Source organism: Centroberyx gerrardi, chromosome 3, assembly GCF_048128805.1.
Source record: "Centroberyx gerrardi isolate f3 chromosome 3, fCenGer3.hap1.cur.20231027, whole genome shotgun sequence".
Lineage (NCBI taxonomy): Eukaryota > Metazoa > Chordata > Actinopteri > Beryciformes > Berycidae > Centroberyx > Centroberyx gerrardi.
In genome coordinates this window covers 1,610,910-1,636,972 of record NC_135999.1, presented here as the reverse complement: position 1 = coordinate 1,636,972, position 26,063 = coordinate 1,610,910, and the positions used below count along the sequence as shown (strand labels likewise).

Sequence of the window (26,063 nt, the reverse complement as noted above, 5' to 3'; positions counted from 1 at the left end):
TATAAATCATTGTGGAAGTGCTCTTAATGCTTTTAGGACAAAACACGTGTGACAGCGCATCATGGCATTAAATGTAACTGGAAGAATCATACTGTAGATAGAAACCGTTGAATTTCAGTAGAACATGTGAAGCATCGATGTGAGATGAAGCTGCTGAATCATCACTAATGTGTCGGCTGTTGTTGTCAAAAACATTTTTACTGTCTGACTGTTTTCCTTCTTCAGTGGAAGAGATGGCAGATTACAGTTTTACAGTAAACCGTCTGTCGAGCCTCTTTTTGTCTCTTTCTCAAACAGAAAAAATACCAATGTGTCTGTTTACTGTTTTCCACTCATAAACATCAGGGTTCGACCAGTATGAGTTTATGAAGGCTGATGCCGATATTTTTTGGATTGAAGCTGCTGATCAATGATATTTTAGGTGGATATTCAATGTCTTTAAATTTGACATTTTTCATTCAAAAAAAATTACAAATATTCAGTTTTCTTCTTGTCAGGGTGGAAAACCTCTGAAACATAAAGACCATCATGGGACACTAAAACTCTCCACTGAAACACAGGAGAAAAAAAAAAAAAAAAATTAGAAGAAGCCTAATAATGATAACAGGGCTTCCCATACTCGACGAACCAGTAACGCTTAAACTTAATTAACAAAAACAAACACACAATTATGAATTGTTAATTAATTTCAATTTAATTTAATTAATTATTAATAACCCTGTAAACCTGCACAAAAGGCATGAAAAATACCTTATTTTCTAGTATCTCCACAAACCAACCCATGAATAAATCCCTTATAAACTCATGATACTAACCTTACTTTATTAAAGCTGTTATTTTTAATGGATAATTCATGTTTATGTAATGAGAAATTAAGGACATTTCAGGGATACAATTAAGGGATTTGGTTTCGTAGTGTAATGAATATCAGTGAATAATAGATAGATTTAATTAGTTTACCCTCCTTTTTATTTGGTTTGGTTTGACTTTATTTGCTCGGTGTGAGCAGCAGCAGCAGGTTGGATGTTCATCACTTCCTGGAGGGAGTTTCCTCTGCTGCTGCGCGCGACATCAGATGATCGATACCGGATCATCAATACTGTCTGTGTGACAGACGGATCTGCTGTCAGAGGGGAACCGGGGGGATTTCAGTCTGGAAACGGTAAGAAATCCATTAAAGCTGCTCACCGTGTGTTACAGCTCAGTTCATATGTTTATCTGTTGGTGTGGAAACCGAAAGTAAAGCGGCGCGCGGCAGCAGATGCGGATTTTTCCACCAGGCGCGTGAAACTGAATCAAACTGTGGAAAGTGTCAAATGTTGTTGTTTTTTTATTATTGATTTGATGTTAAAAGCAGGAAACCTGATCAGTCCGGTTGTTCAGTTTTGGTGAAAGAAGCAGCAGAGGGGATTCCCCGTCCGACAGGAACCAGCTCAGCCACTTTAACACTTCAGTATTTTACTTTCATCACAATACTTTCACTTATTTTAATACAAGCTGATAATAATGATAATGAATAATTAATTATTGGCAGGCTTCATACCGGACTGTGCAGTTTCTAACGGTCTTGGTATGTAGGCGATGTATGTGTGTGTGAATGTGTGCGTGTGTGTGTGTGTGTGTGTGTGTGTGTGTGTCTAGCACGTGCACCCGGCATTGACATTTCAAACGGTCGAGCGCGCGGGGTTAGAATCTGACTTCCTTTAGTTTTTACTTTCATTATTACATTTTTGTAACTTTAGCTTTGACTGGCTGGTTCGTTGGGGTTTTCAGTTTAGCGTTTAGGCTTTTTTATAATAATAATTCGAATTGTAATAATAATAATAATAGGCTACATTAATACGTTGTGCTACATAAAAAAAGGTAATTAAATAAACAGATAAAATACAACAGGAAAGACAATTCAATTCAAAGCATGATAGTGTTTTAACTGTCAGGTCCAAATAAAATAAATATCCTCTAACTGCTGAATGTGTGCTTTCATACTGACAGCTGACTTTACACAACCTGAGTGTCAGTCTGCTGAGTGGAACGTGTAGTTTGTAATTAGACATGTAATTACTGTAATTAGCAGAGGTGGGAGTAAGTCACACGTGCAAGTCACAAGCAAGTCTCAAGTCTTAACCTTCAAGTCTCAAGCAAGTCCCAAGTCACTGTGTTTAGACTCAAGCAAGTCAAGTCAAGCCACCATGAAAGAAGAGCTTAAAACAAGAGAGAAAGGGTACAGTGAGCCATGTGATGAGAAAACTGCACCTGTCTCTAGGGATGGGTAGTTAGGATTTTATTAATACCAATCCCACTATTGATACTGCTTATCGATACCAATACGTATCAATACTCTGAGTGCAAAATACATGTTGTTAAAAAAATGATCAGTACTACTTTTATATTAGTTTGGGCAAAAAATATTTAACAAAATAGTTTTGTTGATAAAATGAAATAGATTGTTTTCTCAGACAAAACATGATGATGGGACCAATTGGTATAGATACTGTAAATGTCTGGTAGTCGTTTCTGTTTCTGTTGGTCTTCACTAACTTAATGGGAATATGACTGTAATATAGTGTGTGTCCACCAATCACTTTGCTACCTTTGTGAGCTGCAGGTATGTTTTTCTTTTCAACCTCCTTCCTAAAAATATAGGCTGCTCTGGTTACATTAGGTTACACTACTGACATTTTAAAATCACTTATTACATTAAAACAGACATATATGATAGCATATAATATTGGTATGCTATTTCATCTGTAAGCATTTTGTCATTTTTCCTTTAATTAGGCCTTCCATTGACAGTTTTCAACATAGAGGACAGTGAGTGATGTTAAAATAGAGAGTTGAAATGACTGATATTAGGTGTGGAGGGCGAGTAGCATGTCTGGATGATCATGGCAGTTTTGAAATCTTTATCTAAGACCCTTTGAATGTTGAAATAGATTATTATACCCGCAACAGTTTCCCACTTTGTATTTATATGCGGCACACGCGAGTACCTACTGTATAGGCAATTGTTCAAATTGTGCGAAAATGAAACATACGGTAGTAGCCTATTCTATCTGATTACTATTTTCTGCTGTGGATTGATAGACTAATACATCCATTAATTTAGAACACTGAAATTTTAATCCTCATCAAGGAAAAATACCATCTGGTTTGCCTGATCTCGCAGGATTGCATTTGTCACACAGCTGATTAGAGAGAGGGAGAAACCATTCTGCGGTTACATGAGACATTTTTTTTTAATTCTGAATGAAATCATTCCAGAGGAAGATTGCCACACAAGTGTTTACATGAGTAAATATAACTACTGTACTAAATATAACGATCGCATTAAGATGTGCGTTTACACGCTCCACAGTATGTAATCAGAATAAAAGTTTCTGACATGCGCAAAACACCGAATCCAGCACTCTAACACGGGCTTACGTTTTTAAAAGATGGACCTGCGTCGGTTATTTCTTTACTGCTGTTCTTTCTGATGAAGCAACAGTTTTATCACAACATACGACTCCCTAAGTGTCAGAAAAAGACGTTTTGTTTTGCCCCCCGCAATGATTGGGTCCATTTGTAATTTTTACCGCTGTAAACCGAAACTGGCCCGGAGAGGCGGAGTCAGGACTTGATATAAAAACGGGCTGCACCGCCCACATCAAGCCCGAGCGCCCCGGGGTTAATAACAAGCACATCCATTCCAATCCTCCCGGAAAAAAAGGGTAACGTAATTGACGTGACTTACGTTAAATGCGCGAGCATGTGCAGAAAGAGGCGAGATAAGGAAAGTGATCGGAATGAGTGTTTACATGACGAAATTGTATCCATCGACCGGATTATGAAAGGGTTAAACCACCCCTCTCAAACGGAATGAAATTTCATTCGGATCGGCCAGTTTATTCTGATTGAGGCGTTTATATGAGGCATTTTTATTCTGATTGGGCTGCTATTCTGATTAAAAGGCTCCAACTAGTGAGGGACCGCGAACAGAATGATGAAGCTCTGTCTTGAAAAGCTGTCAATTCATAAGCTGTCTTGTCTGAATCAGAAACGGTCTGGTAATATAAGACTCGAGAGAAAACCAGCGCAGGAATGGAGAATCCTTTTCAACATTTCAGCTCCATCCTGTGGGTTAGGGTTTTCTAGGTCCTGCTAGACGCGGTCTTTTAAGTCTGGGTTGCACCCGCTGCACTAAAAGTCACCCAATCATGTTTCAAAAACAAAACGTAACTTCTCAATATCTAGAAAAATGCAAATATTTAATAAAAAAAAAAAGTCAAGTCCTTTCGAGTCATCTGTCTCAAGTCTAAATCAAGTCTCAAGTCATGAATACCAAGTCAAAGCCAAGTCGAGTCTTTTATCAATGTTAGTCAAGCAAGTCTCAAGTCTGACTCGAGTCAAGTCATGTGACCCCCACCTCTGATTCTTTGTCTTTGTTTTATTATACGCATGGTAAACCAGCCTGACTTGACCAAAGTACAGGCATGGATGAAATGTAGCCTATTAAATAAAAAGTAATAAAAAAAAAAAAAGAGTGGGAGGGGCCGCCCGGTGGTACCGGACGGGCGGAGCAGGCGGCTAGAGAAGTTCTGGTTTCTACTAATAGGGATCATGATGGAAAACATGTTATTTGGGCCCAGGGTTCAAAATACCAAACTATTCCTTTAAGCTCTAGAGAGAACCACCTCAGTAGAGCCAGTTGACAAACTTTGCTTTTTACAAAGTTGAAAAACTCAAATGACGCTGGAATTGTCCTTTAAATCCACTGTACTATGTGTCCGTCCCCGTCCCCGTCCCCGTCCCCGTCCCCGTCCCCGTCCCCGTCCCCGTCCCCGTCCCCGTCCCGCTCGGTCTGTCCTGTTGACGGAGCGCTGATCAGGCCGGCCGAGGTCAGACACAGAGACGCACAAACTACTACTTTTTTTTTTGGCTCATTTTTATGTTTTCCATCCTTTTAATGTTAATTCTGACAGATTTTATTTACATGCACCATGATTAAAGATATTTTTAAATTAAAGTTTTGCCAAACCTCTCAGGCTCATTCACTCCCATTCAATTCCAGTTATTTGTTATTTGGGCCCAGGGTTCAAAATACCAAACTATTCCTTTAAGCTCTAGAGAGAACCACCTCAGTAGAGCCAGTTGACAAACTTTGCTTTTTACAAAGTTGAAAAACTCAAATGACGCTGGAATTGTCCTTTAAATCCACTGTACGATGTGTTCGGCCTCACCTCCTCCAGGCTCATGGCCACAGCAGATATGAAGGTGGGAGGGTCTGAGGAGTCCAGCAGGTCCGAGGAGTCCAGGAGGTCTGAGGAGTCCAGGAGGAGGTCGGGCCCCACGAGCTCCTGGGAGTCGGAGCTGGTCTCCATCCAGCACTCCTTGAAGTTCGTGTTGAAGCTGAAGGAGGAGTTTGTGTGTCCGATCTGCGGAGGAGTCGTGCTCAACCCCCAGCAGAACTCCTGCGGACACATCTACTGCCTCCACTGTCTGCAGGGCCTGCTGTAGGAGCCAGTCCACCTTAAGACACAAACCACCTTAAAACACACTCACACTGAACCAGTCCACCTTAAAACACACTCACACTAATGCGGTCCACCTTAAAACACAGTCCACCTTAAAACACACTCACACTGAGCCAGTCCACCTTAAGACACTCACGCTGAGCCAGTCCACCTTAAAACACAATCCACCTTAAAAGACACTCACACCGAACCAGTCCACCTTAAAAGACACTCACACTGAACCAGTCCACCTTAAAAGACACTCACACTGAACCAGCCCACCTTATAACACACTCACCTTGAACTAGTCCACCTTAAAATACACTCACACTAATGCAGTCCACCTTAAAACACAAGTTGCACTGACAAAATCCACCTTAAAACACACTGAACTCTTAGCCATTCCACCTTAAAACATGTTTGCACTGAAACATGTTTTAAACCATACCCCATACTTACCAAGTCCACCTTAAAACACATCTAAATGCAGAGTTAGAGTGATGAGGATTCTTACATGGGACAAACAGCACTGTGGAGAGCATTATGGGAAATTTATGAAAATTATGATGCATTTTAAAGTAGTAAAAGTTGACAGAAAGTGATGTAGCTCTGCTCTCTGTTTCAGGGAGGAGGCGTCCCCGTCCCCGTCCCCGTCCCCGTCCCCGTCCCCGTCCCCGTCCCCGTCCCCGTCTCCGTCCCCGTCCCGCTCGGTCTGTCCTGTTGACGGAGCGCTGATCAGGCCGGCCGAGGTCAGACACAGAGACGCACAAACTACTACTTTTTTTTTTGGCTCATTTTTATGTTTTCCATCCTTTTAATGTTAATTCTGACAGATTTTATTTACATGCACCATGATTAAAGATATTTTTAAATTAAAGTTTTGCCAAACCTCTCAGGCTCATTCACTCCCATTCAATTCCAGCATAGAAAAACAACTGGAGACTAATTCAGTCAGTAAAGGAAATCCATCACTATGAATGAGAAGCAACAATCTGCGTCAGGACCTTAATATCAGGCTGGAAACTTCCAGTCACCATTTCAAACTGCAAAAAATCCAATCATGCTGGAATTGTCCTGTAACGCAGATGAGACAGTTGAAAGATATTTGCAGAAGAACGATGAAAACGTCGTCAAGATTACTTACTGCTGACGCTTCACATTTACTTTGAGAAGACATCAGTGTCACATGGTGCTTTTTATTCTTCACTACTGAAACGTTTAAAACGATAATAATTGAGAGTATTGATGTTTTTTTCCTGCAGGTTTTCCAGGACAATTGCTGCAAGCGAGAAATATCCAGTTTGGAAGTGTACTGCACCAACTCTCCAGCCTGCGCCTCTGTAGTGACACTACACCGTCTACAGGTAGACCTGGCCACGCCCACACCGACAGGTGTTGGGAGTGAAGACCGTATTTCTGAATGAGAGTGGATGTCGTTATGTCCGGTCCACATTAGAGCAGAGTGACTACGCTGTGTATGTACGGACAATTTAAGTCGCTCGTTGTACGCACACAATGCAACGTTTATGCTTCAATCCAATATGGCCGCTGCCGGGTTAGAAAGTGTTTTCAGTTCTCTTGACGACACCGGTAACCGGAGGAGTCAAATCATCCATCAAGTTTTGATAAACCGACAGCGGCGTTGTATTCTCTTTCTTCTTAGGAACTTGGTACTTTTAAGTGGCATGCTGTCTGTGGCAAACAGCTGTTCAGAGATAAACTTGGAACATCTGCTGGTTGCTTTTTGTACCATTTAGGTTTTTTTGGATGTCCTTCTCCGGCCAAATACTCATCAATAACTTTCTCTCCCGCTCTGCCTTGTTTTTCAAATGAACAATGACGACGTTATGTAACGTAACAAGTATTATACAGCAGGTAGTTCTGACCGCGCAATCTGATTGGTCAAGTAAGCGTTCTGCTTCAAATCAGCGTACCAGCACACCTAGCTGTGCTCAAGTGAATATCACTCCGCCATTGATAAAAATTCCACTTCGATGGCAACAGCATAACATTTAGCCTACAGTTAGGTGTAGTTACTTTTCTGCCAGGTAGCCTTACACTGATGATCGGAATTGTAATATGTCTTTGCAATAATTTTTTTAAAGTAAACTTTGATTTACTGGGCAGCATGACCACTGACGAATGGATGCTGTGTGTGAACTTATTAAGCACTGAAATGAGGAGTGACAACTGTATTTAGCTGCAGTGTGTACATGACCTGTGGCGATGATTTTAAAACCCTAACCACATGCAGTCTGATTTATCTCTGTGTACACTGGCAGGAGAAGATCAGAAGATCAGATCTGTGCCACAAAGGGTTAAATATCAGCTTATCAGGCAAAATTAATGACATCTCCAGATTTCTACCTTAGAACAGGTGTGGAACACAGCAGAAAGGATAATACTGAGCATGTCAACATATCACACTCCCAATATCACTGATTTTCATGTTTTTACTTGTGAAGGATTCCAGGACCTTCTATGGGTGACCGCTGGTCTTATGAAACCCTTTCACAACCCATTGCAGATATTCAAAGATGCACTGGGAGATACGTGTTTTCTACTCAACATCAGTAATAAGTTTATCTTTCCATCTTTTATCATTTCATCTGCAGGAGCATCTGAGGTCATGCCAGTATGAGCGGCTGCAGTGCTCTAACCCAGGCTGCAGGGTGTCGCTGCAGCGAAGACACCTGCGGGAACACCTGACCGCCTCCTGTCCCCACCGCATCGAGCCCTGCCCACACTGCAGACAGCCTTACCAGCTGAGCCTCATCAAGGTAAAGTCACCCAGCCAGGGTGGCAGAGGGTGGGTCTAATGAGTCATACTATTAAACTGAACTAGGCAACTTTGCACAGTGGCGGCCCCAAATGTCAGTGAGAGGTAACTGTTCGAATTTAGATCGACCTCATGATCTCGCGAAGCCACACCTCCGTCTCAAGCTCATGGAGATCTGGGCTGCGGTCGAATAGTCAAAAAAAATACGTCCTAACTCCTGTTCCTAACCACTTTTCCTCGACCTCGTTGGAAAACGTCGTGAGGTCAAGGAAAGATGTGAAGGAGAATTCATAAGGATTTAGGATATAGCATTGCTAAGAGAATCCGACTGCACGTAATTATGCGACGGCGGATGTTAATGACGTGGGTCTGCCGTGTGAAACTAAAAAATATTGCTTCATCACCAAGGTTGGAATTGAAATAAAAAAGGAATATAGGCTACCAGTCACAAAAGTGAAACCAAATGGTTGTCACATTGAGAATGGTTGCTCACGCTCACCCTCCTGTCCACTCATATTTATCGACATGAATCCCAATTAGTATGATTGTATGAAAATAATTGTTAAATTCATGCAAGATAGGCATAACATGTTAGGCCTACAGATCTACTACTGTACATATCATCATTCTTAAGTTTCAAACATGTTGAATTAAAAACATCATCTGGCTAAAAACGTCTCATATCCCTTTTTCTTCAAAGACAGACTTCTGTGTTATGGTTAATATGCTGATTATGATCCGATTATAAGCCTATGCATATAATATCTTAAGAACCACCACACAACTCAGTAAACACCTTGAATGACTTGATTGTGCTTTGAAGTTGTTATGGCTGATTCAGGCCTTTATTAAGGCAAGGGTTTCAGCATCTGTGACTGAAGTAAAATTAATTAATGATATTCCTAAAGGCTGGCAATACAACGACGCTCAGAATGAAGAAATAACTGATGCAAACTGAGCATAGGTTACGCTACAACGTTAACTTCACTTTGATCATTTTACGACAGCAGTGTAACGTTCATAGTTCGCCTCTATGGGTTTAACATGTTGTTGACAGTTCAAAACATATAAGCATATTAGCAAGTTATGGCATAAGATGGAAAATGCTTAATAAGCAACGGTAACTTGCATGATGATCTGCGTCCCTTGTCGCTCATGATCGTTTGTTTTCGTGAACGGCCGAATGGTGCGTCGCTTTAAATGTTGCTTCCGCAAGGAATTGTGGGACGGATAGGGTCCACTTGTAATTGCTACCGGCGTACGCCGAAACTAGCCCGGGTGGGCGGAGTCAGCACTTACATTAAAACGGGCTACGCCGCGGCGTGCATAAGTGCAGCATTATATATTGATATGCAAATGATCGCATGACATCATCCGGCGACTTCTAGCGACTTTCTGAGCAGTATAGTATAGTATTGACAGTGTGTGACTTCTAAAAAAACTTCTAAAAAAAAGTTTCATATGCTTTGATACATTTTGTATATGTTGTATGTTGTGATTGAAGTTGCAAATGACACATTATCTATCGATAGTGCCACAATAATGTACCATAGATCTGTCAGTCCTATTCTTCAAAATATATATTTATCCATAATTGAATAACTCTACATGTGAAGTTCAGTAAAGTTGTGGGTTAAACAATACAGAAAGTAAGACAGTTTTTCTTATGCATATTTAGTACTATTCTGCCAGAATTTAGCATAATGATCAACTTAATTATTTCCTGGATTTTGTATTGGTTACCATAGTCCCTAAATGTATGTAGAAATGCAGGAAATGGGATTCAAATCGCTATTTTTTTTTCTGGGGGAGTACCCCCAGACTCCCCATTTTATTGTGTGCTTCTCAAACCAAAGTTACGCCCTTGGTCCAGTGTATCCTATACAAAAGGAGCTAAGTAAGGAAGCATTGAAGCACCTTTCCTTAGCATGTAGAGAATTCGAACAGCTCTTATCATGGCTGCCACTTAGATACTTCCGGGTCATTTCACTCAGTTAGGAACCTTCCTAAGCAAAAAAGACAACTTGACTGCAGCCCTGGAGAACAAGCAGAACAGTTGGTTAGAAAAGGGTGGAGACGCATTCATGCTTCAAACCAATAAAATTCTGCTACAGCGGAGCCTGATGCTGGTGCTCACCTGTGTATTGTCCTACTTTTACCAAAGCCTGTTGGTAAACACGCTGTTATCCCTGTTTTTGAGCAGAGTCTTAAAACTAAGAAGCTGAAAGGCTTCATCATCATGATGTCGAGAGCAAACTTCTGATAGAACTGAAGTAAGTCTTAAGTCAAAGTTTTCTCTTATTGTTATCGTTAGTGTAGCCACACTGACAAAGGAAACTTGTTTCTACCTGGACAGAAAAACAAACCAGACGTGCCGACCTCTGGCTCCGCAAAGTCTCGTTATCCAACATTTTCTGACGATAATTTCTCTAGCAGACATATGAAGTTCTCATAACCACCTTTAATCAACTCGTGCCTTGAGTGATCACAGCTGACAAATCTTTAAGATCTCTGTGTGTTATAATGTTCAGTGCTGGTATTGCTTTGAAGGCACTGAGTGGTAATGTTGTTGTCTGTAGGATCATGAGCAGAGCTCCTGTCCAGAGGTGGAGGTGGACTGCCCCAACAGATGCTCCCAGAAGGTTCGAAGATGCATGGTGAGTCTTCCGATTTAGTTCATATTCCATCAGCAAAATGAAGGGATCAGTAACAGCACAGGGTCATATGTTACCAGGAGGACTTACATACTGTATATACTGCAGTATATTTGTTTTTGAAGGGAATTAAAGACAGGTTTACTGTGTTATTCACATCATCCTGGACAGTGCAGTCAGTGTTTCTAAATGTGACAAATTGTCCCAAAGACAGAAAGCAGAGAAAGTAGAAGACTCTAACAAAGACTCTAATGTCAGTAAGAGACACTTTCTGACTTCTGATGGGATGCTGAATCTGTGGACTAATAACTAATACTGCTACTAATAAAGATGAGCTTTTACACTAACAGGATTTCTTTCATAGTTGTGCCAACATCTGAACTGAGAGATGAACCCACATTGCCCTGGACACTGTCCTAGTGTCCCAACCTTGGGTACTGGCACTGTAGCCCGGCCTGGGTACTCGTACTCAGAGAAGAAAACCAGAATAACCAGAGTGTAACCAAAATAACATCCTGGCAAAACTACCATTGCTTTAGCTGAAACAAATAGCCTAATCAATGATGTTTGCTGTACATTAGAGTTTAGCTTATTGAAGCTGTAATGAGTATCTAAAACAAACTCCTGTGCTGAAATGCTACACACGGATGTGCGGTGTTTCGCTACGTGAAGACACTGAGCATGTTCCAGGTTGTTTGACTACATCCACCCCTGATAAATATTCTACATGTGTCTTGCAAAACCATTGGCTGTGGTGCAGCTTGCAAGTCAGACTGGAGCAAGCTTAATCTTGTGTCCATTAGAACGACAACCGAGTTTGACCATCGTGTTGACCACACAGGTAAACGTGAAACCTGGGCACGGGAGCTGGTATCTTGGGGGGGGCACCAAGGTAATAACATTACATGGGAAACACTGGTGTCCCACCCTGGGTACTGGTACTGGGTCCAGCAGTAAAAGACAGATCCCAGTCCTGGTTGTCATGCTTTGAGGGAGACTTGTTCATGTTCACAGATGCTGAATAATCCGTCCAAGATGACAGGAAGAAGATGTGAATTCTGCTTTAGGGTGAATTTCCCCCTTGTGTGAACATGACAGAACATAACATCTCCATTTTCTCCCAGCTGACAGACCACAGCAACTTGTGTCCTGAGGTGCAGATAGACTGTTTTTATAAGAAGTATGGCTGCTCTGTACAGGTGAGTTCAACAGCATCTATGATTGGCTTGTAGAACTTTCTGTACTGTAGATAATAACAGATTATTAGTTGTTAGAAAATCCCAATGTGTTGCTTTGAAGATGAATGATGATTATGTACAAGGAAACATATTGTGTTGAGCAGGATAAGAGAGCCAAAGTAAAGCTCCATGAAGACGCCACTGTCAACCAGCACATGCTTCTGGTTCTGAGGAGCAATACCAAGCTGGAAAAACAGGTATTTCACATCAATTGACCTTGTTTTCTTCTGATTCCCAACACATTTCATGAATGTGAATTGGAGTCTCATCTGCATAAAAACATAAGTATGGCTGATGGATTCCAAGCCAGCTAAGTACTTTAAAAACAACTATTATTACAATGACCTGAGAAGCCAAGAGGATATTGTTTCAGACCAAAGGGCCCATTCTCTCCCGTTAGATGGAGGCCCTCCAGGAGGAGGTGCTGCTGAGGCAGCAGGAGATCCAGGAAGAGAGTTTCCTGGTCGGTGGTCTGGAGCGGGAGGTCAGACCACTGGTTCAACAAAGCAGCAGGCATGAACAAATTGTTTCTACAGCTCAGGTTGATGCAGGTTTTAATTTATCTGCCTTTCACCCTCCATTTGTTCTTTGCTTTCACTGTATCATCCACAATCATTCTCTTTCCCTTCACTTCCTGATCATCCAAGATCGTTCTGTCTTTCCCTTCACTTCTCTGTCATTCATGAAACCAACCAAATGTTTGCATGATACTTAGCTTACATAGCTACAATGGTTTTTTTTGTCTCCAAGTTCAGAATCAGCATCACTCTGTTCACAAATTACAGTAAATGTACAAGAATTTGTCTTGGTGACATCTGTACAGATACACCAAAGATTGGTTGGAGTGGTAGACTACCTTTGTCCTTATCATTTGAACCTGTCTGTGTGTTTTTGTGTGTTTGTATGATCAGAGGTCTCTGACCAGGCAGAAGGACCTCCTCTCCAGGGTCCAGCTTGAGGTCCAGGAGGTGTCACAGGGATTTGGACCTGGTCTGGAGGACCTGGACCAACTGAGAAGCTCCCTGGACGCTGTGATCCAGCAAGTTTCAGCAGCCGAAGCCCTCAGAGACCACCTGGGTAATTTCCTCTGCTTTTAACACACAGCTGAAACCCCAAAACACAGCTTTGGACAAAAGCGTCTGCTAAATGACGTAATGTAATGACTCTGTATCTCTTTCTTCTGGACAACATGAGCAGTAAATGCTAGTGGATACTGATGGGGTGCAGTGAGGCAGCATATTATTTGGGCTTGTTGGCTGGCTAGCTTGTGCCTTTTGTAATGTGTGAGAACTTTAGAGAAGACCAGTAGAACATTTCCAGTAAATGCTGCATCACTCAACCAAAGTCAAATGCCATTGGTTTGGTTTTCTTCCAGGAGCTTTGGAAGAGAATTTCAAACGTCAATCAGGTCTCCTGGATCTTCACGACACTCAACTCAATCGTAACAAGGAGCACCTCCAGGAACTGGAGGCCACCTCCTATGATGGCAAACTGATCTGGAAAATCCAGGACTTCTGGAAAAGGAAGGAAGCTGAGGCCAAAGGTCAGCAGCCTTGTCTGAGCAGCGTGCCATTCCACACTGGACGCTGTGGCTACAAAATGGCGGCCAAGGTCTACCTGAATGGGGATGGGGAGGGAAGAGAGAGTCACCTGTCCCTTTACATCGTTCTGATGCCGGGAGACTTCGACCCCCTGCTGCCTTGGCCCTTCAGACAGACTGTATCTCTGTCTGTTCTGGACCAAAGCGGCGCTGCCAACCACCGGACCTTCAGCTTCAGACCCGACCCAAAATCTAACAGCTTCCAACAGCCCGCCACGGAGTCCGTTAGCAACGTTGCCTCTGGATTCTCTTGCTTCATTCCCCTTTCCCAGCTAGAAACCCCCCAAAACGCTGTCTATGTCAAAGATGACACACTCTTTGTTAAAGTTAAAGTGGATATGGCAGGTTTAGGGGACCTCTAGGAGGTTTTTCTTTCCTCTGCTTCAGTATCAGTTCTGGGAACGTTGGATGGAGCTCTGCCTGACAGGAGCAGGTAGAAACTTTCTCTTTTAGTGGATTAAGATGGAGGAAGGGTCAGGAAGTGTCAAGATATTTTAATATCTTTATGTAGCAGCCACTGTGATACTGTACTGTACTACTGGACAGTAGGAAGATTATGGGCCTTTAGCCTCAAGAAGCTCATCTATTGTCCAGACAAGACTTGGGTCAAATTGTAGTTGCAGCTAATTCTTAGCGTTTGTTTTAACCTGCCTGTAGTATCAGATGTGTGGAGTTTGCATTTACATAGACAATTTACATAGCACCTGAAAGGTTATCAATCACAGAAAATTGTGCCAAATTGACTTTCAGATACTTTCCTGATTGTCTAAACTTTATTGCTCTCTGCATTGTGCTGTCCCATGTTGCAAACCCCACACATCTGAAATCTGAAACAAACCATAACAAATATTTGTGAATACTGTTTGAAGCAGATCCGGCCCAAACTGTGCTTAGGTCCACACCAATCTGGACTCTGAAGACAGTCTACTGTCAGGTTAGGGTTGGTTAGGGTTTACCATGTGATCGACCCTTTGGCTTGGCCAGGTTCAGGCCAGAAGAGAGAAAAATGACCACACACTGGAGTTCATGTTAGCTTCCATCATGCTTTGTGTCTGTTTACTAGTGTACGTAATTTGATCAACTTTACAAAAAGAACAATTCACTCACTCTTTCTGTAAAAGAGACAACTCAGGGGTTTTTATTATCAAAAAGGTACAAGGTCTTCATTTCATACATAAAATCAAAATACAATTAAAAGTGATTTCTTCAGTTCTATTTCTTTTGCCAACCTTACATTGTTAAAAGCTCTCATGTCCTATTTTGTCCTTTCTTTTCTTTCTTTCTTTCGTTATTAGGATCCCCATTAGCACCAGCATAAGCATTGGCTATTCTTCCTGGGGTCCACCACACATACAGTCATATACACTTATACACACTATAACCACATAAACACAACAAACAAAACAGCAAAGTACATACAGAAACAATATTGTCATCCAGACATCAAGCCAAACACAAAAATTATAAATCAATCACAATTCCTCAAGAATAATAGCAAACTTGTAAATCCTTGTCTGAATTACCTTATTAAATTATATATTTATCCATCCTGTGCTTTCACGCATGTAATTCCAAGGAAATAGGGTATTAAAATACATTTCTCATTCTCTGCCAAGGGGATTTCTACTTTCACTCAGGTATACATTTTATTTCCTACACCATTTTTTCCTAGTTTACTCACACACAATTCAATGATGGTTCCTGAAGTATTTGGAGATACTGTTTTAACCAAATTTTGAACGATCTTTAATATTCTCTTGAACAATATGCACTGGCAATGAATTCCACCTGAGCATGGCTCTGTACATGACAGTTTTCTGTATCACACTTGTTTTCGCTTTAGGTAGCATGAACCTTCTTCTTGTTTGATAATTGTGTTGAGCAAACTGAGAGAATAACCTTTCATATAATATCTTTGGTGATCGTGTCACGATTACATTTCTAACTAAGTTTAACAAAGCATAGGAGGATCTCTGACTGAGAGTTAGCCAACTCAGACTCTCATGCATGTCTATTACATTAGTTCTGTAAGAGCACTGTAAAGCACAACGTGCCGAATTATTTTGAGCTACTTGTAATTTTTTGATCTCTTTCATTGAAGCACTGGACCAAATCACCTCCTTCCTTCTTCATGTCCTTCTTGCTCCTAAATGATATGCACATCTGTACATATGATTTATATATTTAAACTAAAACAAAACCTCCAACTCTATGGATATTCCACACCTACTGACAGTCTGATATTTTGACAATGACATGAAATACGAAATACGTTTTTCAGATATTCTTCTTTCTTCTTTTTCTCCAGTATAGCATTTGTTCTAAAGACAATGAGCTTCATCGGTAGATGATTACAGAAATAAAATCCAGTGGAAAGACAGCCACAGTAAGGTGATGTGACCGTTGATAAAGACCAGAGGGTCGGGGCTACTGAACAAAACATTGAAGCTGTTAGTTTGACAAACATTCGCTTTTACAGTTTATTTGCCTGCTTTAAAGATGAACAGTGTCATCATCATCATCAGAATCACTGATGTCACTCAGATACTATTGATGGATGGCCTGATCTCAGATGGTCAGTGTCTGCAGTTTGCTTTGTGGATCCTTCTTCAAATCAGACAGCAACTTCAAACCTGATTCTCCTGGATCACTTCTGCTCAGCTCCAGCTCTCTCAGATGTGGGTTGGACCTCAGAGCCGAGGCAAGAGAGCCACAGCTGCTCTCTGTACAATATGACAACCTGCAAAAGAAGAATAATAAAGTGTATAAGTCCATTAGTCATTTTATTGAGCCATTGTTGTGCAGAAGTTATGAAAAAATATGAAAATGCAGTAATGGATAGTAAAGTGATAATAATCTATGAGTATGAACTGCTGGATTGAACAAATAATTCCCTGGAATGATCATGAATGATAGAGAATTGATGGGGAAAGACACAGGAACCATGGAGAACAAGTTAACATGTCGTCCCCCATGAATGATGCAGGCACTCCTTGGGCAAATCAGTAACCAGTAAACAAATGTTGTAGCGCCCCCCTATGGCCGATCAGTGTAATTTTGAAAATTTGAAAGTTTTGTCAAAAGTCAATCAGTGACATCTGAGATATTGTGCATGACGGACGGAACGAGGCCGATCCATAGTATAGGAGTAAAGTTTTTTAAGTTAGATTTAGAAAGCCTCACCTCAATATCTCTAGTCTGCACTGAGGTCTCCTCAGCCAATGAGAGAGCAGCTCCACCCCCTGGTCCTCCAGCTTGTTGTAGCGCAGGTCCAGCTCTTTAAGAGCAGAGGAGAAACTGAGGGCGAGGGTCAGAGACCGGCTGCATCCCTTGGTGAACGAACAGCATTTCAGCCTTGAAGGAGACAGGAGGAGTGAGATTTCTGTTTATTATAATCAAAATAGAAGCAGGTCTCCAGATGTATGCAGAGACACTGTCATATATGTGTCTGGCCGGACGACCACCTCAGTTTCCACACAATTGACAGAACATCTAGACTCGGTAGCAGTCTGGCTCAAACATTCTTGTCCAACACTGAACATTAAGAAAACTGTCATTATGCTTCACGTCCAGGAGACGCTCCTCACCAGATGACGTAAATAAATGAAATCTAAAAATCAATGGACAATCGATTGAACAGGCTTCTGAGGTTAAATATCTTGGCTTGATGTTAGACTCCCATCTACAATTTGAGAAACACACAAATGGTGAGCAGAGTAGCAAAAGCAAATCTATAGACATTTAGACTGATTAGGAACTGTCTACCATTTCATGCTGAAAATATCTATATGCACTCAATGATTTTCTTATACTTGAGTTATTGTGTAACTTCATGGTCTCAAGCAAGTCCTACTGTAATCAGATCTCTTAAAATGATTTACAATCGTACAATAAAAATTCTTGACAGGAAGCCAATTAGGTTTCACCATTGCCCTGTCACACAGAAATTAAACATTTTAAGTTTTGGCTCCTCAGGTTCTCTGTGATATGGTGAAATCTCTTTGGGTCTCTGGCACAACAACAAGGGGTGCTGCTGTGGGGAATTGCCTTATTGCAAAACCTCCCTTGGACAAACAGCTTTCTCTGTACAGGGGGTTAAAATATGGAACTCATTACCATTATCATTTGACATGGTGTCAGAAGTAAAAGGGGGAGATACTGGACGAAAGAACAGGATGCTAAAGTTGAATCCACCCGACATCTTCAACTCTGAGCGCCCGGAGATTGCAGATTTCTCCAGAGATAAAGAAAAGATCTTTCCTATGGGTTGAAATGATGCGTCTCCTCTCCCTCCTCAGCTGCTCCAGAGGTCAGTAAAGTGACACATACACAATACAACAGAATCTGTTGAAAATTGATTAAACTGTTAACTGAAGGAGCAGCTTAGCAGGAAATATTCAATGCAATCCTCTTCTAGGTAACTGGCAAACATGTTTTGATGGGTAAAGAAGCTCAAACTGGCTGAACAAGATCAACATGATGAGGCTTTCTTGTTTCAAAACCTGGAGGGAAGTATGAGCACATGTTGTGATTTGTAAACTGTATTACATTAGTAGAATTGCTTCATGTGATGTTTTTAGGGCAGTTTAATCACATATTCAAAGAATAAGAACCACAGAAGAAGATGGAGAGCAACAGTTTATTACAGATGACAAAATAGAAAACATTATAAAATGAGAGGTAAGTCTTTTCTGCTGGTTTTGGAACAGACCCTCCAAAAGTAAAATTATCACAATGAGACTAAAAAACACTGATAAAAAACATTTTGGGGTAATTTGGCATAAATCATTAACCAAGACTCTGTTTTACATGTTAAGGTACAGATGGAAGCAGGATAATCATATTTTCCCCCCCTCATTTTTCATTTGTAATGCCCCATTTGCATAAATTCATAAGAATAAAAAAACAGACATCTATTTCATTAGTGTCATTCCCTGAAGAAAAAAGCTCAAATGCAGGTGGGATTCTTAATTAATTTCTGCTCTGATTCTCTGATGAACATGGGCTGCTTCCTCTTTCAAACCTGATAGAAAATCCCCTCATATTTATTCCAAAGTAATTCAGGGAGCCTCATAGACGATGGTGGCGATGACACTGTACTCCATACACATTTTAACTAATTTATCTAAAGTATGACAGCTTTAACTGCTTTTATATTAACAGTGAATGAAATAAAGCCATGGGTCAAACAAATAGAAATTGAAACACAAATAAAGATATAGTACAAACATGAATATTTCCCTGATCATATAAAATTGTTCCATGAATGTATAAAAAATATTTGGCTCAAGTAGCCCTTGTCTATATGTTTGGTCTAAAAAATGAATTTAACCATGACAATTCCTAGTGATTTCTCTTGAGGTCATCCATAAGAAACTTCTCCTGTTTCTCAAGGATACCTTTGAAGATATCTTTGCCTGTATCTCCACTGGCATTCAGTGACTTATAGAGTTCCCTCATCTGCTCCTGAGTGGTAGGTTTCGATCTGACATTATCGTAACACTCTTGGTCGATAACGTCCCGGGTCAGGAGCTTATCCAAGATAGCTGAGACCATGCTCACTCTGTTGATCAGCTCTTCCCGGTGTTTGTCCACAAAGTGCTTCCCTGAGGAGAAAGGGAGTGAAAAAGTGACTGACATTTCTACAGTAAGGCCTGTATTTCACAATTATGGGACTTTGTATCCTCCAGTTGGCCTTGGATCTCTGTTTTGATATATTCTCTATATCGGTCACTATGAGTTTTGTAACCCTCAAATGAGTTAAGCTCATTCAAAATGTCTTTCCACCATGTCAAACTATGTGGTCAATGAGAAAATTCCTGCTGTAGTTTCTGTATTCTGGCTTTACTTGCTGTAGACAATTTGAACCCAGTGATTGATCCACAGTGAGGACAACAGCAGGACCACAGGCAGTGTGCACTTACTTGGTGTGATTATGGTTTTACGTTTTATCTTCATTTTGCTTTTATCACCTTTTGTTTTGATTTGTGTGAAGCACTTTCTAACATTGTTTTGAAAAGCTATATAAATAAAGTATTATTATCATTATTATTAGGGGTCCAAGCACCGCAGGTGCTGGAACCCTATTGTTCTTGTTAGGATTATTAGGTATTCACAGTGTAGCTGGGAATACCTTTGTTTCTGGTCAGATTCTTAGTATTATTTGGGGTCCAATCACATAGTGCTGGGAGCCCTATTGTTTTGGTTTGGATTATTATTCTTCTGCTGTTTCTGCCCTAAAAGTATCTGGATCTCAGAAACCGTACGAGCTACAGCGACCAAACTTGGCAGATAGGTCCAAAGTCTCAGCCGCTACTCAAATTACGAAATCCACGTCAATTGGCCTCATGGTGGCGCTATAGCAAGCAATTTTGCGTCTTGGCCTATAACTTCTGAATCGTATGGGCCACAATCAAAATTCCACTCAGTAGTCTAATGGCTAATGAATAGGTCTACCATGCAAAAGATTGCGGGTTCAAATCCTGTGGCTAACACTAGTTCTTCTCAGCAGCAAACTTGGGATTTGGAAAGTTTTCCCTGTTTGCCCTATGTTTGCAGTAGATCATTATAAAACAGTTAGCAGAGAATAGCATTGCAGGTTACCATTTTGACAAATTGAGTTCAATTTAATTGTAAACCTTTTTCATTGCTTCCTCTGTTCAAGCAGATTCAGTGGCAATGTCCAAGAATGGACATTAGACAATAAAAAGATCTCTAAAATGCATCTGCTTTTCTAAGCATGCTCTCTTAAAGTCGTACTGTGAGTAGTGTCGTTCCCTCACTGGCTCAGTGGGCATGTCAAGTAACTTTGGAGGCAACAAAATTCAGTTCTTCAGCTCTAACTTTGAAGCCAGGGTCAACCAAGGCACTGAATATCAGGTCAGTACTGTGTGATGTAGGAAGTACAGTAAGTCACGGGCCAACGCAAAAGCCGGTATAGTTATTATTATTATTATCATTATAATAATAATAATAACAATAATAATGTTGGTTATATAATTTCATTTGATGGTGAAACATCTTTAAACAGTACAGTACCTTTGTCTTTAGGAGAAACATCAGTCTCCTCTGTCCTGGCAGGAGTTTGGACTGAAACAGAAACATGTAGTGTCTGCTGTGAATTGCAGAATAATCAGAAAGTTTTTCCATTCATAAAATCCAGCAAACTATTTACCATTTGGACCAGTGTTGATATTGAAGTTTATATTAGCCCCTTCAAAGCGAGCAGCAGTAAAATCAGGTGTGTTGACGACGCCTGCAGTCTGTGCGGTGGTTGTCCTGCTTCCTGCTTCCCTCAGGTTTTCACCAGCATCTCCCACAGTTTGCTCTGCATGGAACGGACAAAAAGATGAATCACTGGTTGGAAACTGGTTAGTTGGTCAGCATTGACCAAACTGTTTATAAGGTGTTCTGATATTCGGTTATGTTAGAGACGATTTAGCAAAGACCTGAAGACCAGAAATCAGTAACAAAAGATGAGGAAATTGTCTTCCCCTTCCCAGATTTCCTCAGCCAGTCCAGGGATTCAAACTGACGACTATACGGTCACAGACCTGCTGCTCCAGCTTTTAAAGTCAAATTCCACCCTGTTGCTTGTTGTTGAGTCAAAAGAGCGGAATAGAAATATTTATTTTACACTTGTTATTGGCCTTCTTTTTTTCTTTTTGGTTGGGTTGGGCGTGAGGAGGTGGGAGGAAATGTGGGAAGAAAGGGGCTGGGAGAGCCTGATATTCAGACTGATGTTAATCACCCAAGACTCAACTTCTCTGTATGGGCTTGAGCTTAATTTGTTGCTCCATGAGCCAAACTGCAGGGAAAGCTGTAGGTTGGTTAGAAAGCTGGTGCATGCAGAAATAAGATACATGATGTTTCCCTAGAAACAGCTCAGATGTTGGTTGGAGCAGTGTGACAGACTGTTGAGTTTCTGGGGTTGGAGTTTTTTAAGATTTTTGAAAATGCCAAGGCCATCTTTAGTTTCCAATGCCAATAATCTCCTGCCTGGGTTTTGAATTAATTGTAAAGAAGGACAGATTATTGTACCTGAAGGAGATGTTCGGCTATTCATTATTATTTGTCACATATCAGAGCAGCTGGTTGGCTGGTTTCTACAGCAGACAGACTGAACACAAGTACTGTATGTTCCTGTTAGTGTGGTTTCCACTCCCGGCTAAACCGGCTGAGTCAAGTCAACTGTGTGAATGGCAGATACAAGTGAAAGATTTCTGGTTGGTTTCTGCTGTGGGCAGAGCTGTAAATGTCCTGAGCCACAGGAATAAAACAAATTATAAAATACTCAACTTGACAATTCCCTGAAAAACCCCTATGAAAAATATAGAGCCTGTTTTAACAACACTTATTGAAGTTAACTAAAGTAGTTAGTGTTTTTTTTTTTACACTAATTATAAATATCAAGGATGATTTCTAAAAGTTGACCATCTTACCACGCTGTGATGATGAAGCCTGGGCGCTGAAAAACCAGTTTCCCATTCTGCTGCTCAGTTTCAACCAACTCTTCCAACTTCAGTAGCAAAGACACAGAAAAAACCAGAGAAGCTGAAAACAAATAAACAGAATAAACAACAGTAATACTTTTATCTCACAAGTCCTTGCAACTGATTTTGGACATTTGAACTCACTTTGTCATTCTGTAAACCTAGTCAGTGTTGTTACTGAGAACCTGAGAGGAGGAACAACAGTTATATCCAGGGTGCGAATTGCCGGGGGGGGGGGGGGGGGGGGATTTCCCTCCCTCTGCTTTTGATATCCCCCCCTCTGGTCATTCATTTTTATCGCCGGTGGGGACGTTTTATCCCTGCTTCCGGTCAGACTGAATTAAATAAATGCATTTCCCATGCCTGACAGATTGCGCAATGAAATGCAATCGCAGGTGGGGACACGCTTCCCCCCACTCTCTGTATGTTTTATTCTGTCAGTAAATTAAAAACATGTATTTCTCCAATATGACAGTACATGGCGCAAAGTTAAAAAAAAACAAAAAACGCATGGATTATAGAAGGTGCGTTCTTTCCAGCTCATAAATGTGCAGAGCTGTGGATAAAAGAAGGGCGACCAAGTGTAAAAAGAAAAGCAGGTTCGTCAACACTAAATGTTTTGCTAAAAGAACAGTATGTGAGAAATCTTTCTTCCTTTCGTCAGCATCGCTGCTGACTGGCACACAGCTGGCATCACCTGCGGGCCAGACGCATAAAACTGGAGATTCAAGCCAAAGCAGCCGCTGTATTACGCACAGCCATTACGCACCGGCACCGCTGTATATTTTGAGCCATAATGGCCCGATTGATCACACCAGCAGGTCTGATTTATTATCTTATGTGCGTTACTCCTATTCCCACATTACTGTACGATATGGTAACAATATGTAAACCTATTTACTCCACTAGAATAGAAATCAGGCTTGTAGAAAAGGGATGTTAACGCACGCATGTATTACATTAAAGGTTCAAAATAAAATGTCGCACAAATCGCTTGGTCGTGTCTTAGCTTACATTAGCTTTAGGGAAATAGGCTGCTCCGAGATGGGAGCGTATCTATGTTCCCAGGGTCCTATGTTGCCCAGTTCAATATTCTGTTAACACACATTAACCCTCCTATTGTGTTCGGGTCAAATTTGACCCGTTTCAAGTTAAAATATTTCATAAATATTATCCTTTTTTTTTTTATTGGAACAAGGTTTCAAAACAGCTATATAAACACATCAAAACCAATGGTTATCATTTTATTTACACTAACCCTATTTTATAACACTAACACTAACCCTGGACCTGGGGAACATGGGACCGACTCCCTCCGAGATAGCATGACAGAGCCAGACGACGGCAGTATTGGGATTTCACACATGTTCCACTTCATTCACCTGCACTTGTCAACCATACAGGGCCTGGTCTCTACGGCACTATAATCTCTCAACATACATGTAGACTGATATAGTTTAACACGTACCAAATCGTTACTGAAGAGACAAGCTACTCGTCGGGAGACAGACTGGGAGTAGAACTCATCCTGCCGCTGTAACTCAGTCTCAGCAAAACGAGGAGCGCCACCCAGCGACTTAATCTGTTACTGCAACCAAACAATGTTCCAAAAGCACTGCAGGCACATTTGCGACTGTTACAAGTGGCAGTTAAAAATTCAATACTAAATATAAAGTGCTGTATGCTACTTCCTTCTAGCTGTTGAGCTGCGCAATCGCAGTGGGGATTTTTTTAAACAGCACTTCCGTGCACAGGGGACCTTCCTTCGCCCCGACGGCATCATCTCAAAAGAGGCATGAGGGGGGGGAGATGTGTCATCAAGGATTTTGTTGGCTCATATATGACATACGGATATGGTCATGATATATATGGACATATATGGATAGAATTCGTTGGGGAACAATAATATGTGTACGATAGGGGTTTGCACTTGTATCTTTTTACTTTCACTTTTAAAATATCACCCGGCAAAAATGCATTCCAAAAATATCCCCCCACCCTGGTTATATCTATTTAGAGAACTGTGAGTAGAACTGAAATGAAATCAAACTGAAATGAAAGTCATGACTGTAGTTCTTACCTTACAGACAGTTTCTTTGTCTTCTCTTCCTGCCTGGTTCAATCCGCTCCCAGCCTCTCTATTTGTATTTGATCACGTGACAAGGAAGTGAAGTGAAGTTATTCTGTTAACACCCATAATGTTCTCTGATATTTACCAGACATGAAAGTGAAAACACACAGCTAACAAACCTTTATAAGCTCATACCCTCAAACTAAATCAAACTAAACTCCCATGACATCATCGTGTCAGCATGGAGAGGTCGCACAACATGCTGTGAAACAAAGATTATGTAAGCAGTTGAAATATGCTGTTTGTAAAATTTGGTGGAGATTAAGGAAACTTTGTAAGAGAAATTTTAAAAAATAGTTGCTGTTACACGGTTGGCCTGATGTCAACTCTATGGAGCACGACCAAATGAGGTCTGTCACACTTTGGGTCCATATCAAATATGTATCTGAAGTTTAGTTGCTCTAGTATGAAGCGTTAAACAATTATGCGTTTTTGTGTGTCTTCGCCATCAACTTCATTTCGGTTTGGATTTTCAACCTCTGGGTAATGGCTGCTGTTATATCTGAAGCTCTTATTCCTCTTCCTTATAACTATTTAAAGAATGACAGTGAGACGCTGCTTTTAGTCGACCATTTAGTCGGGAGGTCACAGCATGACTGACCAACGGTATCTTCAATCCCACAATGCTTTTCTCATGAACTATGGTGCTTGGTAAGGGAAAATTCAAATACACAACAGCTGTAATCTAGGAAGTCTATATGTGCTGTGTGCTGTGTTGAGATTGGATGAACTTTGCTGGAGAAATGATGAAAAATATGTTTTGCATTTGCATTAAATACCTGTCATGGCGGAAATGAATATCTGTATGTGCAATGGATTCAGGTTGAGCCAATCAGACGGGAAGAAAACTTGATTGTAGACTTTACGGTTCATGAGTTATTGGCCAAAACATGAAGTTGCTTGTTATAGCTCCACCGTCTGAAAACAACTTGGAGCAGATGAAGAGAGACGAGCTGCGGAGGTTCAGATGTTCCTCTGGACCACAGATCATCTCCCGATTATAAAGACACCAGATGAACTGAAACACCCACAACATGAGATTCACTACGACTTCTTCTGTTGTGACTTCTGTGTTAACAAAGCTCCACACTGCCATCTAGTGTTTCAGTGGTCTACGCACAATCATCAACGCAGAACCATAAATGCTCGAACCGCCGTAGACACCTGGGCCGTTTCTACGGCAGCAATTTGACATATAAGTATAATGACGCCTTTATGACTAATGCTAGCGAGTCAGATCTCTCTCCTTTAAGACTCTTTGGCAGGCCGCATTGAAATGACCTCTGACCTTCAGAAACCCAGAGCCTCATTTTGTTATTCAGTCAGTGCAGAAGCTCACAGATGCTCACCTTGATGACATCACAGATTAAAGGTGAGGTGCTCTGGTTTCCTGTTTTGGGAGGAAGTTCCTTCATACTTCAACTGGCTGTCATAGTCAAGTCAACTCTTTCCCTGAGTCACATTCTCCTTTAAAGATGCCCCTTGTCAAGATTTAACAAAGTGACTTCCTCACCCTGCATTCAACTGACGTCGGCTCGTACTTTTCTCCGAGTCAGGAATACGTCACAACTCGGCCGTCACAGTAGTTCACGTTCACGTGCTTTATGGTCGGAAAATTGGAGAATGTTCCCTCAACTGTTTCCACACACTGCCAGCCTTCTAGGCTAACGTTAGCAA

General features: G+C 41.1%; 3 protein-coding genes across 4 annotated transcripts in view; 1 reads left to right on the top strand and 2 right to left on the bottom strand.

Annotated features, from left to right (window-relative positions):
• The first annotated feature begins 1,097 nt into the window (after positions 1 to 1,097).
• traf5 (Tnf receptor-associated factor 5) lies at positions 1,098 to 14,879 on the top strand. The gene is made up of 11 exons (XM_078282774.1): positions 1,098 to 1,162; positions 5,229 to 5,492; positions 6,175 to 6,241; positions 6,755 to 6,856; positions 8,108 to 8,272; positions 10,851 to 10,928; positions 12,050 to 12,124; positions 12,268 to 12,360; positions 12,564 to 12,704; positions 13,075 to 13,240; positions 13,539 to 14,879. The coding sequence occupies exons 2-11, from the start codon at positions 5,233 to 5,235 to the stop codon at positions 14,123 to 14,125; spliced, it is 1,734 nt and encodes a 577-aa protein (XP_078138900.1). The 5' UTR covers positions 1,098 to 1,162; positions 5,229 to 5,232; the 3' UTR covers positions 14,126 to 14,879.
• Positions 14,873 to 26,063, bottom strand: part of LOC139923285 (ribonuclease inhibitor-like) — a 32,553-nt gene continuing 21,362 nt past the window's right edge. Inside the window, exons 8-9 of the mRNA XM_078282767.1 lie at positions 16,947 to 17,117; positions 14,873 to 16,503 (exon numbers count right to left, since the gene is read on the bottom strand). Of these exons, the coding sequence (XP_078138893.1) occupies positions 16,332 to 16,503; positions 16,947 to 17,117 (343 nt within the window). The 3' untranslated portion in view covers positions 14,873 to 16,331. The remainder of the gene's footprint in view (positions 16,504 to 16,946; positions 17,118 to 26,063) is intronic.
• Positions 18,389 to 24,353, bottom strand: LOC144538513 (apoptosis-associated speck-like protein containing a CARD). Of its 2 annotated transcripts, none has more exons than XM_078282772.1 (5): positions 24,336 to 24,353; positions 22,205 to 22,316; positions 20,938 to 21,090; positions 20,802 to 20,852; positions 18,389 to 19,369 (listed from the first exon to the last, which is right to left on the bottom strand). In XM_078282772.1, exons 2-5 carry the CDS (start codon positions 22,248 to 22,250, stop codon positions 19,107 to 19,109), a joined length of 513 nt encoding a protein of 170 aa, XP_078138898.1. In that variant the 5' UTR covers positions 22,251 to 22,316; positions 24,336 to 24,353; the 3' UTR covers positions 18,389 to 19,106. The 2 variants fall into 2 exon arrangements, with proteins under 2 accessions (XP_078138898.1, XP_078138899.1); XM_078282773.1 differs by lacking the exon at positions 24,336 to 24,353 and adding an exon at positions 23,724 to 23,739.

Coding starts and splice junctions, on each gene's coding strand:
- LOC144538513 (XM_078282772.1), bottom strand. CDS start 22,250: ATGGGAAACTGGTTTTTCAGCGCCCAGGCTTCATCATCACAGCGTG. Junction 21,091..22,204: donor GGCTTCATCATCACAGCGTG/GTAAGATGGTCA, acceptor CGTTCCATGCAG/AGCAAACTGTGGGAGATGCT. Junction 20,853..20,937: donor TATCAACACTGGTCCAAATG/GTAAATAGTTTG, acceptor TTTCTGTTTCAG/TCCAAACTCCTGCCAGGACA.
- traf5 (XM_078282774.1), top strand. CDS start 5,233: ATGGCCACAGCAGATATGAAGGTGGGAGGGTCTGAGGAGTCCAGCAGG. Junction 5,493..6,174: donor CACTGTCTGCAGGGCCTGCT/GTAGGAGCCAGT, acceptor GTCCCCGTCCCC/GTCCCCGTCTCCGTCCCCGT. Junction 13,241..13,538: donor AGCCCTCAGAGACCACCTGG/GTAATTTCCTCT, acceptor GTTTTCTTCCAG/GAGCTTTGGAAGAGAATTTC.